The sequence below is a fragment of the Octodon degus genome, unplaced genomic scaffold (assembly GCF_000260255.1).
Source record: "Octodon degus isolate 3935 unplaced genomic scaffold, OctDeg1.0 scaffold00065, whole genome shotgun sequence".
In the NCBI taxonomy this organism is placed as follows: domain Eukaryota; kingdom Metazoa; phylum Chordata; class Mammalia; order Rodentia; family Octodontidae; genus Octodon; species Octodon degus.
The window spans coordinates 1,066,792-1,081,025 of record NW_004524641.1 but is presented as its reverse complement, the minus strand read 5'-3'; the positions used below and the strand labels follow the sequence as shown (position 1 = coordinate 1,081,025).

Sequence of the window (14,234 nt, the reverse complement as noted above, 5' to 3'; positions counted from 1 at the left end):
TATATATATATACTCTAGTAGTAGTCCCTATTTAAAACATTGTAATTATGAAATCAGTCTGATTTTCTAATGCCCCAGTTAGAACTAGATGATATAAACATATTCAAACACACAGAGAGTATTTTACTAAAAGCTATAAAATTTATTCTTTATTAATGTTTTTATAAAACAAAATGATTTCTTACAAAAGTTATAAGTTCATATAAAAAAGAATGATTTCAGATTTTCCTCAATGTGTAACGTGGATATAGCTAAATTTCAGAGATAATTTACTTCGTTAAGCATTAGGAGCAAGGTTTACTTATTCCTAAAGGGAAAGGATCTAGTGATCTCAACAGTGCTTTAATAGGGGCACTTAATAGAGAGTTGAGTGGGTAAAACATGGGTGTAACAGGTGTGCTCTAATCTCCCAAAGCAGGTGAGAGCCTGAGCCCTCAGATCATCCCATTAAATTTTGTGAGTCAAAACCTTGTCATGTAACACATTCCAGCAGCGACGAAAGCCTACAAGGAGTTGTTCTGATTTTTAAATGGCATCAACTGACGTCATCTCCTAGATTGGGCCAACGCTATTTCAATCCCACAGGATACTCTTCCCACAAGGCAACACTATTTCCTAAACGGAATGGCGATAAAGAACTGAGGTGATATTCGGTATAGTCTCTCCACATTTCTTATTAAAGCAGGTCAACTCTCTATATTTAGACAGTTTCACTGCCAGCTGAATCCTAGAGAGAAATATAAAACAAGTTGGCACAAAATTTGGACGTCAATCATGGTGAGGATACTCCATCTCATCCAAGGCATTCACACACTCCGGCAACCTCATTGATTATGTTCACCATATATGCTGCAGGATGCCCATGAAAAAGGCTCTCAAACTTCATTTGGAGCTAAAACAAGATGTGCTAAATAATCAAGAGCATGTCACCTGCAATACCCTGGTACTCAGTAAATCAGTCACTGCCTCCCGCAAGTAGTTACTGCAGACAGCTGCAGAGATATTCCAAGGGTACTTTTTATAAACTTTTAAATTATATCAGCTGCTGTCCAAAAGCCTGAGTGATTAGTGTGGTAAATGATGCCTCGGGATATTTCCGTATAATATGGACCCTGTACGATATTAAAAATATGAGTCAGTGCTAATGAGGAAGGGAAACGGAAGAACAAAAAGCATCCAAAGTATACTCTGGAAAACTGGTCCTGGATGTTGGCAGATGATGGGGGAGATGAACACATTTTTCCTTTCTTGTCTCAGCCCCCATCTTTTTCTTGATCCATGCAATGTGTTTCTCATCATCCTATTGGTTTTATGTGGCTTCTAGATCCTCTGAGATGAGAGAAATACTCTGGAGTAGAAGTGGGACAGACCTTTTTATGAGTCAAGCATCTATCAGAAAGTGATAAGAAATAAAGAAAAAGGAAGACAGCAAAGATGAAGAGGAGAATCACAGATATTCAGTAAAAAAAAAAAAAAATGATAACAGCTGCCCCAAGAGTTTAAGAAGAATGCTGGAAAAATTCTGCCAAGTGGAGTAGACAAGTACTTCCCAATATAGTAACTAATAATTACACGTGGCCATGAAGGGCTTGGAACCCAAGCTGAAATATGCTGTAGGTCTAAAATATATATTAGCTTCTATGGCCTTTTTATAAAACAATGAAAATATTCCATGAAAACCAGTAGCATTCATTGCTAGTAGAAATAATATCTTGGATATGTTTGGTTCAATAAAATCTATTATTACTTTTTCACTTTTAAGGAGATTTTTACTTTTTAATGACTACCAGAATACGTGAAATCACATATGTGGGTTGCATTATATTTTTATTGAATGGTTTTGTTACTCAAGGATGTCAGAGTACTTTTTCACATTAAATGTAAATTTAAGAACTTAGTTTTAATTAAGTGCAACATAAAATAGCAGAGCCACGAGAGTAGTGGAAAGCGGTGCCGGTTTGTAAGCACTTATGGGTACTGAGTGGGGCAGAGAGGGAGGGACTAATGACCCTTTCAAAGCCGTCGGTCGGCCGGCTGAGTGCACTGCCCAAGCCCAGGAAGAGAGAGTCAGGAAGAGCAGATGGGACCACAGGATTCCTCTTCTTCCTGCTTTCCTCCCTTTATCTGGTTAGATTTGACACTAACCTTTTGTTCACACAGGAACCGAAGACGCAGGAGAGGTAAGCAATGGTGCGCCAGGCTGAGTGGGAATGCAGGAGGGAACGCTGTGGAAGGTACTACCCTTGGGCAAGAAGGAAATAGTTTTCACTTGTTGGCCATTCTACCCCTGTTCGGGCTGGAAGATAAGAATGAAGAGATGTCGACCTGACCTTCACGGAGGGCTGCAGGCTCAACTCTGGACGATTACAGTGCTACCTCATCCGCTCTTCCACCCTTCCTACGATGGCGTCTTTTGCCTTTTCAACAAATGAAGAAACTGACACACAGACAGGTTAACTTGCCTAAACTCGCAAAACTAACAAGAAAAAAGTACCAGAACAAGGGGCAGTAATGCCACAGTTAGAATTCATACCTTCCAATCCAGTATATTTATTTTCCTTTCTTATCATATCCATCTACAAAAACAAAAAATTCTGAAGAAGCGGTTCCTACTTTTCTGTGTTTATGAATAATCATAAAAACCCAATGCAAGACTCCAGTTATGAAACCTAATTCTACTATGGATATGGGTCTCAAGTGTAATCACAGGACAGCACAGAAACGCCGCACTAGAGAAGACAATGGAAGACAGATTAGAATCATCAGAGGGAGCCGCTAGGGAAGCAGGGACAGCAAGCACAGGCTGCGCAGGCCAGTTCCCCCAGAATCCATGCCCATGACAGGACTAAAACATGGGGAACACAAGCGACAGAAAATGCTCTTCGAGGGTCACAGATATACAGCTTGGCTGACAGGAGGGTGAAGTGCTGCAGCCTGAAGCCCCTCATCGGACTGCCAGGAACCGCTGCTGCTGCTTTTCTCTGTAATTTGTCCTTCAATCTAAGATGGGATCTTAGTTTTTGATCATTATTTAAAACTATCCTGGAGAAGGCAAGCTAGCAATAAGCTATTCAAGCCCTACCTGAATGGAAGGGCTTAAGGGAAGATGATAATCTCTTCCAATTACCATCATTTCATTTCCACATGCAGAATACTTCTTGCCAAATAACCAATCACTGTTACAGACCAAAAGAATAAAAAATAAAAACTGATAAAGGAGAGAATAGGCATCAGTTACTTCTTTTTTTTAACTAGAGACTTTTTGACAGTCTTTCTTCCAGATACCAACATTATACACATCTACTAAAATGTTTTCAACTCTGTGTATTGAAAGTAGACAGGTCCCATTGTCTACTTTGATTTTGAAGGGATGTTAGTATTATAGAAAAAGAAAATCAGCAACCATAAAGTTTAGATTTTCCTTCCCATTTTTTATAGAACAACTAGTTCTTTATATTTCATATGAGGCAATCCAGTCAACTGTGCTCTGTATTTAACCAGGCAATCACTAGACTTCCAATATTTGCTGCCTCCATTAGGTGAAAATATATAATAGAAGGTGTACAAAAACCATGGTGCTGAGATTTGTACCTGAGGACTGGGAACAGGGGAATAAGAAGAATTATTGCTGCTCAGCTGTACTGTTTGGCCTAGGGCTGCCTCCACGCAGTTATGTGTGACCTAAAGGCTCCTCCATATCTGGCAGGTTGTAGCCTAACCTGATGTGCAAACAGATGGCAGCCCACTCTTACAAGAGGCTGAGTCTCAGTCACTCACCAGGGGCCAGCTGTTGACACTATGTCCAAATAGAGCAGGCATGAGCTGCAGCCCCTCTAGCACTCTGGGTCTCACTTGTGTCACTTCTCCTCCAGTGTAAATACAACCCATCCCTGTGGACATCTTCACCATCTTTTGTCTCAACTGCTGGCTGATTCTGGACTCACAAATAAATGTGACTAAAAGCTGCAGAACTAAATTGGTTGTCATATTGTTTTTTTTTTTTTTTTAACACTGCTAAAAATGTAGATAAAGTTTCTGTTCCTTCATATATTTTAATGCTCATCTAATAATATGCCTATTATTATTTGGACTTCATCTCAGAGATTAGAGAAGGATAGTGTTCATTATTTTCTTTTGAAGAATTTGGGAGCCCTCCTTGAATTACTGGAGTCAACTAGAAAGTATCACTATCTCCCTAAACTATAAAATCCCAGGATTCTCTACTGATGGGTAGTAGGAAAACTAAAATACATTTTCATGAAGCAAAATTTGTCACTCTACATGTGTTCACAGACGATCTTTCTCCCTGTCTAGAATTATAATTTTATGTAGTTAAACATATATTAATATGTGTATTGATTGTATTAATATAATTTGTATATTAATATTATATAACTTGTATTAATATAATCTCTTTCTTACACCCTGTATTTCAAGAAAAATATCATTAACATCTTCCTTTCCCAACACTGCCTTCAATTCTTACTTGTGTTTAGATAGGCTCCTTAAATTCCAACTACTTAATGGCAAAAAGTAGGGCTGGGGAGATAGCTTGGCAGTTTAAGCACTTGCCTGGCAAGCACAAGGACCTGGGTTTGATCTCTGGAACCACATGCCATGCTGGCCACTGAAAACTGAATGTGGTGGTTCATGCCTAAAACTCCATCGCTGGGGAGGTTGGGCACAGGAGGATCACTATGAGTCTAAGCTGCATAGCAAGACCCTGCACCAAATAAAGAAAGATTATTTTTTTAAATGGCAGAAAGCAGTTGAGTCCAAAGAAAAATCTCTGGATCTAAATTTTACTCTTAGCATTACATTGAACTCACTGAGGGGAATTCCATCAGCAGTAAAAGGAAGTCTTTGAGGCTCCCCCGCCTATTTTTTAAGAGAGGAAACAGAACTTTGCTCTATCTCATCTGTCTGTCTTCTGCTTTTCTTTTTGCTATCTAGCCAAAGATATCCGAGGGATGGCTTTTGCAATGTAACTTAGAATTTGAAAAGTGACCCGGAAATCTACTCAGCTGTATTCACTGTGTATCTGAATTAAAGACAGACAGGGCGCTAGGCAGTAGCCATGGAGCCAGTGTGATGCTTTTACATCACCACCCCAGTTCCTGAATCATGCAGTTCAATGAATTTGATACTCAAGCTTTGCCTTAAACCCTTGACTGTTAGAAGAAACGAGAGGCAGAAACTAAGGATGTTGGCATCTGTTTTAGAGCAGGCCATCTATTTTGTTTGCTTATGAGTCTACGTATAAAATATACCAAAATTAATTTGGCCTTTTGCTTCATCCTTAGGGCTGTAAAAGCGAGAAAGGAGAGAACAAGACCCTCTCCCTGGCTCTCAGGGTGGTGGCGGCGCTGGTGAGAAAAGGAAAAGCAACTGCCTCCAGCACCAACATGACAGAGAAAGAGTTCAGGGGAAAAAGGCGGTGGGCTGGGGGGGGGGGGCTCGGGAGATGGCTCAGTAGAATAAGTGCTTCCCTGGCAAGTGCAAGGGCCTAGGTTCAATCCCTGGTAAAAGAGTTCAGGGAGTGGAAGGAGATCCACACACAGCCCAGGGCTTGACAGATGGCTCAGGTTGCAGCGGCTAATTTTGTCACACAACCGGTGTCAAGATTGGCAGCGATGCTGAGCCTTCCTAAGGGAACACACATCACTTCTGAGAAAGAATTCAGTCACAGTATGTGTCCTAAATCCCCCTCACCAACTTATTCATAGGTTTAGGTAGTTAAAATGCTAAGCTTCCAATTTAAATGAAAGTACAGCATCACCCCTTAGGCACAGGGGACATTTTCCAAGACCCTAGTGGATGCTTCAAACCCCAGGCAGCATCAAACTCTATATGTTTTTGTTCTACCTATATCTATATTGAAGTTTATAAATTAGGTATCTAGAGAGATTAACCACAATAACTAATAGAAAAATATCACTGAGGGTAGGAGTATAGCTCCACAGTAGAGTGCTTGTCTAGTACTTTCAAGTCCCTGCCTTTGACCGGGACATCAGAAAAAAAATAGAGCTATAATAATAATATAGTGCAGGGATTTGATCCCCGGCATGCCATGCCAGCCCCACCCCAGGGGTGCACTGAGATAGTGATTGAGACTGAGAGTGGTGGCACACACCTGTAATCCCAGTGCTTGGTAGGCTGAAAACAGGAGAATCACTATGAGTCAGATCTGTATAGTGAGACCCTGTAGACATTGTACTAAATACAGAAAAATAAATAAGTAATAAATAAAAATAATAAAATAATAATAAACTGCAATAAAAGTTACGCAGAACTTACAAATTTTTCTGGAATTTTTCTATTTAAAGTTTTTGGTCACAGTTTACTGTGAGCAACTAAAACCATAGAAAAGAAAAACTACAGATATGACAAGTTAAATTTAATGAAAATGTACTCTGCCACAGTGAGTATAAATGAGCTGAAGAAATAGCAAAACAGTGAAGAAATTTAGTGAGGATAAAAGTGATTTTTACTGTCTTGCAGAGAAAGATTTTTAGAAAACTAGGCTGGATACTGAACCATGAAGCGGGGTTTATTCCATACATTAGAGCCCTGTGGAACATTTAGGATACCCCGAAGCTTAGAGAATGGCATGGGATCTGGATAACATGCCAGGATTTTGTGCCACTGACAATCCAGAGGGGGTCCCTCATCGCTACCTTTGATCTGCAGCACCACTGAAAGCAGTGTGGATGACCGTGCACTCAAAGTCACACAGCTGTGTACTGCATTCAAGCTACATTAAGATGCTCTCTGTTTCCTGGTGGCAGGCCACAGAAAGAACTCTAGAGCTAGCCTGCGTGCTAAGATAAACATTCTGTGATAGACTTCATTACACAAATGGCTGGACAATTATTTATGTCTATTACTGGATCAAACTGTTGGATTTTTGTATCACCAAGATAATGCAACCCTTATTTTGATTTTAAATCAGACAATGCTTGAAAGCCACAAAGGATTAAAAAAAAAAAAAATCTTCATGTGACTTCATTTGTTATCTCATACTAATTTAAGATGGTCAGCAACTCAAGCTCTAAGTCCAGTTAGAGAACTCCACATGTACCCAAGCATACATTTCCACACATAGATGTGTAATTACACACACACACACGGTTTCGTAGGCACAGAACTAGTGCTCTGAGGCTGCAATGTTGGTCATCATTTTAATTGTGCTTATGTGGGATAACATTTTAATTGCCTATTGAAAGAGAATACGCTGCACAATTATGATGCATGTTGTACTTGAACTATCAACCACAAAATTTTCCAAATGCAAATTCCATTATTCTTCTCCCATCCCCAAAGATGCGTATCTTCCATGTTTATGTGATCTTTGTGATAGGAAGATTTACTGTTAATTCTCCTAGATGTCCTTGGCCCTCTCTTGTACAAAGAAGGCATGAATAACTTAGTTTTAAATATTTGTTTCTCTCGCTTATGTCTGATTGAAGCAATTGAGAAAAATTACATTCATAAATCTTCTTGCCAAGATAATTAATTATGCACAAAGTATTCCAAGCTGCTCCTGATTTTCATTAACAAAGCAGATTATCTGCAAAATAAGATGCTGCTAGAGCTAAAAAGGGCAGCCGCTCCTCATTCAATGCAAAACAAGTGCATATTTTTACATCTGAAAAATGATGATAAAGAAAGAACATCCTGTGATTATGTGTACCAGACTATCACATGCCAATTAAAATAGAAAGATCTGTGGCTTTTATTTAATTTGTTCTGCAATTGATATAAGTCTTAAATTGCTATGATGCTGGTCATTTAATTTCCTTTCCAAAAAACAAAATTAGCTGTCCTTTCCAAAAGCAGTAGGCCATAAGCACTCTCAAACTGAGAGCTCTAAAGATACTATTCAAATAGCCCTTATGAGATTGGACGCATCAGATGTTCAGACATCCACATTATTATTCATCAGTAATCTTTGTTCTAACTCCCCTCTTTGTTTTCACTTTTTTTAAGTAGTTAAAATGATTGACAGATGTTTTATTACCATAAGGTCTGATGGCACCTTTGCTCCCTTAAAACAGGTGCAGAGCAGAAAACAAGTTTTTGTCTTCCAATGAAGTACAGTTCCAGATATTCAAAGCTTTTTAGGTAGAACACCTGGGGACACCAGGCCGTAGAACACAAAGTACTCACAGACTCACGTCTGTCCCTGGAGCTACTCACCACAAGCGCATCAGCCACAGAAGCATAAAGTAGACCATGCAAAGAAACTTAAAAACTCAGGGAAGCAGATTTTGCTTACATATACATTTAAAAATACTTTCTTGTTCACATAATTACCAACACTGTACATATTCATTACTATTTATAACACTGAGAAACTGGAGAACCTCTACTTCCTTATTAATAGGAAATTATTTAAATTGGGTTATACTCTACTCAAATAACAGAAGAGTATATTGCCATTAAAATTAGTTATTCTAATTTGGCACAAGAATATGTGGATGAATTGATCAGTTCAAGCCAGGTTGCAATATGATATTAGAGGTGGGTCCATTTATTTTTGTTAATTTGTTTGTTCTTTAATAAATGTATGTACACTTGTATAATAAATGTGTGTTCAGACCCACCCTTGCATCAGGTCCTAAAAAGTGACCATATGCCAAATGCTAGTAGTGATCATCAGCACGGACAGCAACCTCCACCTTTCTAACAAATAATCATCATGAACTCACAAGCAGGAAAAACATTACATGTTTTGTTGTTTGTTGTTGGTTATTAATCAAGCGCCTATTGGGCTAGGGTAGCTGGTATTATAAAAGTGACTTTTATTTGACCATACCCTATGAGCTCAAATAATGAAACTGGCCTTCAATTTAAGATTTCTTGGAGCACAGGGCGGAGGTAGTAGGAATGGGAGAGTACAGAATACATTGGGTCTTCACTGTCCTTTTCAGGTAAGATGAACAATGCTGACCTAGCAGTTACCATGTATCAAGTACCATCCTAAGCACTTGCACTCAGGTCCTGTAGGTGCTACTGTAATGTACAATGTTAGAGAGAACTGAGCCTCGGAACATTTTAATGATTGCCCAGTTACTCAATTTCTAAGTGGTAGAGGCAAGATTTAAATGCAGCCAATAGCCTGGCCCCAGGATCTGTGCTCATAAAAGCACAAAAAGATCATAGTTACTATTAATTACTTCAGTAATGCTGCTGTGAAAATGTAACAGGCTGTCTAAAAGGCTTAGGTAGTATAAGGAAGGAAATTACTATTTTATGTATCAATAGCTCATACTAAAAATGGCATTAATTCTTACTGTTATAATTGGTTGTAGTTCGAGGAACATTAAGAAAGGAGTCTAAATGTATAATATCAACAATGCTAAGCCCTGGAGAGAGGCTCTGGGATGGCTGAGAGAGAAGTTGCAAGGGTTAGAAAGGTGGAGGGACTGCAAAGAAACCAATATAGGTATTGCAGTCTATGGCTGACCTTGTTATTTCATTTAAATTGTTCTAAAAGACAAAGTCATACCCTGGTTTCTGTTCAACTGTGTAAATCTTTCACCTTTTAAAAGCTAGAGTCAATTTTTGAAGAGTATTCTGCTATTACAAAAAGAAGAAAAGTGAGTCTTTTTAAATTAGAGAACCCATCAACACAGAAAGTGTCTTCAGTAGTTTGCTTTAGTTATTAACAAACTTGTTCAGGTTTCCAGGCTTGGCAAGATATTTAGATTTCCCTTAAATATGTAAGTAGGTTACGTGTTGTTGTGGTTTGGGGTTTTTGCAAGGGGAACAATATATGCAAGACACATTTTATAATAGTATTTTGTAATGAATCCAAGAATCATATACAAAAAGTACAGGAAGTTTGTCCACACACATAAACATTAAAGACTCTAGCTGAAGGCCTAGATCCTAATACACTGTATGAGTCCAGCTGAAAACCTGGAGCTTATAACAATGCCTCCCACAAGTCCAGCTGAGGCCTAGGGCCCACAACAATGTCTTATGCAGGTCCACTAAATGGATCTGTGCTAGAAAGGCCCAAAGGTCAGTGGTGGAAGCTAGAAAGTCTATGCTAGTGGGATGAAGGATCTGTGCTATCAGACGGAGGGATCTGAACTGGAGACAGGAAGCAACACTCAAGATAAGCATCAGAGCTCCCACAAAAGTACCACAGCTATTCTCAGCAGCAGTGAAGTCCCGAGCTCCTCCAGCAATGGGGAAAGATGATTTCTCACCAAGAAAGCCAACGAGACAAGCTTTTCCATGAGGCTGAGCAGTGCACCATCTTCCCCTCCAGAGCCAGGAAGAGATACTCAAGATGAGGACCAGAGTTCCTCCAAAGTTCATCGGGAAAGCCAGCATGACAAGGTCGTCCAGCAGAACGACCCACAAGCCTCCAACAGCTTCTCCGAACAGCATCCCTAACAGCGTACCTGACAGCTGCTCCTGTTCTGCCTTTATGCTGCTGGCAACAATCCTCAGGTGGGCCTCCTGCACCCAGCACCATGCTAGTTTAATTCAGCTGGGTGTAATAAGTTGACCACCTATTAGAAATCCACTACACATGTTTACATCTTTAATCTCCTGCATGTTTTTCTCTTTTTTCAACTACAGAGAATTCAAGTGGATGGTTATGCCACAGTCCTGGGGCAGGGGGCCAAAACTGCTATCTTAAAAATAAGTAAAACTGACTGTACATTCTTTCTCTTTCTTGGTAAATGTTTTCGTGTTTGGGAAGCTTCTTGAATGAGCTTTTAGACAGAAAAGGTCTCTGTGTTAATCTGAATTAATGAGGTTGAGGATTAAAAGAAGTAATCTCTGTATGATACACACAAAACAGGGTTTTAGTGTATTCATGGAAACATCAGAGGCAGAGAGTTGGGCTTGTGAACTCAACAACTAAGAGACAAGGAAATTTCTATAAGAGGAGAGAAGCTCGGGGAACATAATGACAGGTCAGAATTAGAGGGAAAGGAGGGACAGAAAGTGACAGAAAAGAGTAAGCTATATCAGACCTACTTATGTGAAGGACAAAGAACTTCACAAGGAGTTTTCAGAGCAACAATTTGATATTGAGTCTCATCCTGGGCACTAATTCCCCTTGTTCTATCATAATATCTGTAATTGATTCTGTTGGATGATAGTACTTCGAGTAGTGAGCATTACAGGAGGGCGGGCATAGGAACCAGACTGTAAAGAAGAGCTGGTGGGTAAAGCCCCCCAGATGCAGGAGAGGAGCTTCTGTAGTCAAGGCAAAGGTGGAGAGAGCAGAGGTAGCTTAGGAAGTGTCTGCCCCCTTGGAGGCAATGTAATGCAAGCAGGTGAACACATGACTGGAGGTGTCTGCTGTTGGATCTCCGCTCCATGCCAACTCCTGGGAGCAGCTTATCTGAGAGCAGCACATGTCAAGAATCATTGTCTTATTTGATTTTTCATAGCACTTATCACTGTTCATTTGTTTATTTTATAACTTTGTCATCACATTATAGTAGCAATCCTCATTTGAAGTTAACTTTCCTTCTCTGGGGACTTCAGGCAATGTCTAGAGACATTTTGGTGCCATCCCTGAGGGATGTTCTGTTAGCAGCTGGTCGGTAAAGGCCAAGCATGCTGTCCAACACCTGAGAGGGCGCAGGGCAGCCTCCCACACACAGCAGTTGCCTAGCAGCAAGTGTCAGCAATGCCAAGGTTGAGAAACACAGAAAACACATAGAAGAAAGAGACTTTGCCTTGTTCCTGCTGTACCTCCAGCGTTTATAATGAGTCCTGGCACAGCACAGATAATTTTTATTAGCTGAAGTGTTAATCATTTAAGACCTCATTTTTGATGTCTTGAAATAAGTAAAAGCTTCACTTCACCCCATATTGGCTTCTCGTTGTATGTATCTGTCTCTCCAGTTTGTACCAGAGAAATATGAACCATGCAAGATCTCTTTCCTATGCATCCAGACCAAAATACCTCTCTCCAGCTCACTTCTGTCTAAAGATCCCTCTCATGTAATCTGTTCAGACTTGACCATGGGATTGGGGCAATGGAAAGGTTGTAATAAATGTATCACCTACGTGAGATGGAGGGTTTGCAAAGACAATTCTGTCCACTTGGACCATCAAATTCTTGGATGAGGGGAAGGAGCACCTGGCAGGTGAAGGAGCACCTGGCAGGTGAAGGAACACCTGGCAGGTGAAGGAACACCTGGCAGGCATATCCATAGCTTATCAGAGCTGAGTACTCATCCCTCAATGAGTTCTAATTGAGGGCTCACACTCATCAACCCCTAAATCCCTCTGACCTGAGCATCCAGCCATCAGCCAACGTCATATTTCTTCCTGGTCCCAAATCACTCTTCTAAGAACATTGCCTGTACTTCAACCTTACTGAACTTTAAAAGGAAATTAGCAGCAGCCTAGCACAATTCAGCACCCTCTTGCCTCCCACTTTTCAAACATCAACGAATCACGTTTCAGAATTGCAAACAATTGGGCCTGAAAGTAGAGACCTGTAAGAAAGTGTAAGATAAAGTCCAAAACTAAAACACAGCTATTTTTAAAACCTTTCATAGGTATCCTCCCATTCATAAAATCAATATTATAATGAAAAGAAATAAAAATATATGATTTTGTTTTTGTAGTTACTTGGGAAAACAACATAGTGATTGAAGAAAGACTTTTGGACCAAAGATTAGAGGATCTGGCCAGGCTGAAGGAGATCTTGCCCCACATGGCTCAGGGCACAGCTGACCAGTTTGCGGGGCTAAGACACCCTCCCAGGCCCCTTGGGTTACCTGATCTTCTTGTTGGTCCCACAGACACATGTGTAGAACCTGGCCCAATTCTTGCCGCTGTTGCTGCAGGTGCTTGTCCAGCTGCCTTCTCCTGTCTTGCAGAAGCTCAAGGATGCTGTCAATCTTCAGGCAACTGCTCTGAGCTCCCTGAGTCAGTTCTGAATTCACATAAGATCCATCACACTTGAATTTTTCTATGAAGTCAGTGAGTTGTTGGCTCTTGTTTAAAAGGGCTAGAGATCGTTCTAGGAGTTCTGGAAGGAAACAAGAACAATGAGATGAGCAAGCCTTAATATTTAGATCCTTTATATAATCTAATATATATAAGAATATAATTTACTCAAGGGGTGATCAAAATATGGCATATACATTTAAGGTTCTTTAAGTAAAAGACACGTTGCTATTCATCCCCAACAAAATACTCTCCTTGGTTTCTCAGACAATTACCCCACTGTTTTTGCCCCTTTGCAAACAGTCCTGGAGTATTTGTGAGTCTTCATGAGATACAATAAAAAAAAAAAAAATGTGGTGAATGCCACTGCCAGCCACCTCCAAGGGAAATGCAGGACAGTAAATGCATCACAGAGTGTCCTCATCTGCCTTATTCCCCAGGACTGGCACCATGCCATCCTACACTCTTTCTGAAAGTCAACATGAACAAGAAAACAAATATTTTGAATTGATTCAGGACATCCAGGGAGCCACACTAAAGATAAGAGAGAAGACTTCTAGAACTGCTTCAGAAAGTGGCAACAACACTGGGATAAACATTTTTGAAGGAGGGGGAGTTTTTTTTTTTTTCATTATCATTTTTAAATAATACAAAATAGAAGAGCTGGAGATAGCTCAGCGGACTAAGGGCCTGCTTAGGCAAGCACAGCGGCCAGGGTTCAATCTCCAGCACCACACGCAGTGCTGGCCCTGCCTCTGGATGCACTGACCCAGTGACTGAGTATGGACATGGTAGTGCATGCTTGTAACCCCAGCACTGTGGAGGCTGAAAACAGGAGGATCACTAAGAGTGATCACTATGTAGTGAGACCTTGCACAAAACATACCAAAAAAAATTTAAAAAGAAAGAAAAATACAAAACAGTAATAGAAAAGAAAACATTAGAAACAACACAAGATTTCACTAAGTGAAGTAACAGGAATTCATTCAACATTGGTTGCTGCAGGGAGTGGGGGCCACGGGAACCTGAACAGACCCAGAGCGTGGGCCTGGCGAGTGAGTGAGATGACTGAGGACCGCAGGATCCTGAACAGACCCAGAGCGCAGGCCCAGCGAGTGAGTGAGACGACCCAGGGCCACGGATCCTCATTTGACCCAGGCTGCAGGCCCAGCATGGAACCCTTGAGCAGAACTCTCTGTAAAAAGGCTAGAGGCAAGACCCACCCAGCTGATTCAGGAGCAGAACATCTTGCCAGAGAGACACAAAGGGTTCAACTCTAATGCCTGCGGGAGAAA

General features: G+C 40.5%; 1 protein-coding gene across 2 annotated transcripts in view; it reads right to left on the bottom strand.

Annotated features, from left to right (window-relative positions):
* The window catches only part of Ccdc141 (coiled-coil domain containing 141), a 236,979-nt gene that overhangs the window by 132,737 nt on the left and 90,008 nt on the right, over nt 1–14,234 (bottom strand). For both annotated transcript variants that reach the window (XM_004634708.2, XM_023719134.1), the window contains exon 5: nt 12,768–13,021. In XM_004634708.2, coding sequence (XP_004634765.1) covers nt 12,768–13,021 — 254 coding nt within the window. The remainder of the gene's footprint in view (nt 1–12,767; nt 13,022–14,234) is intronic.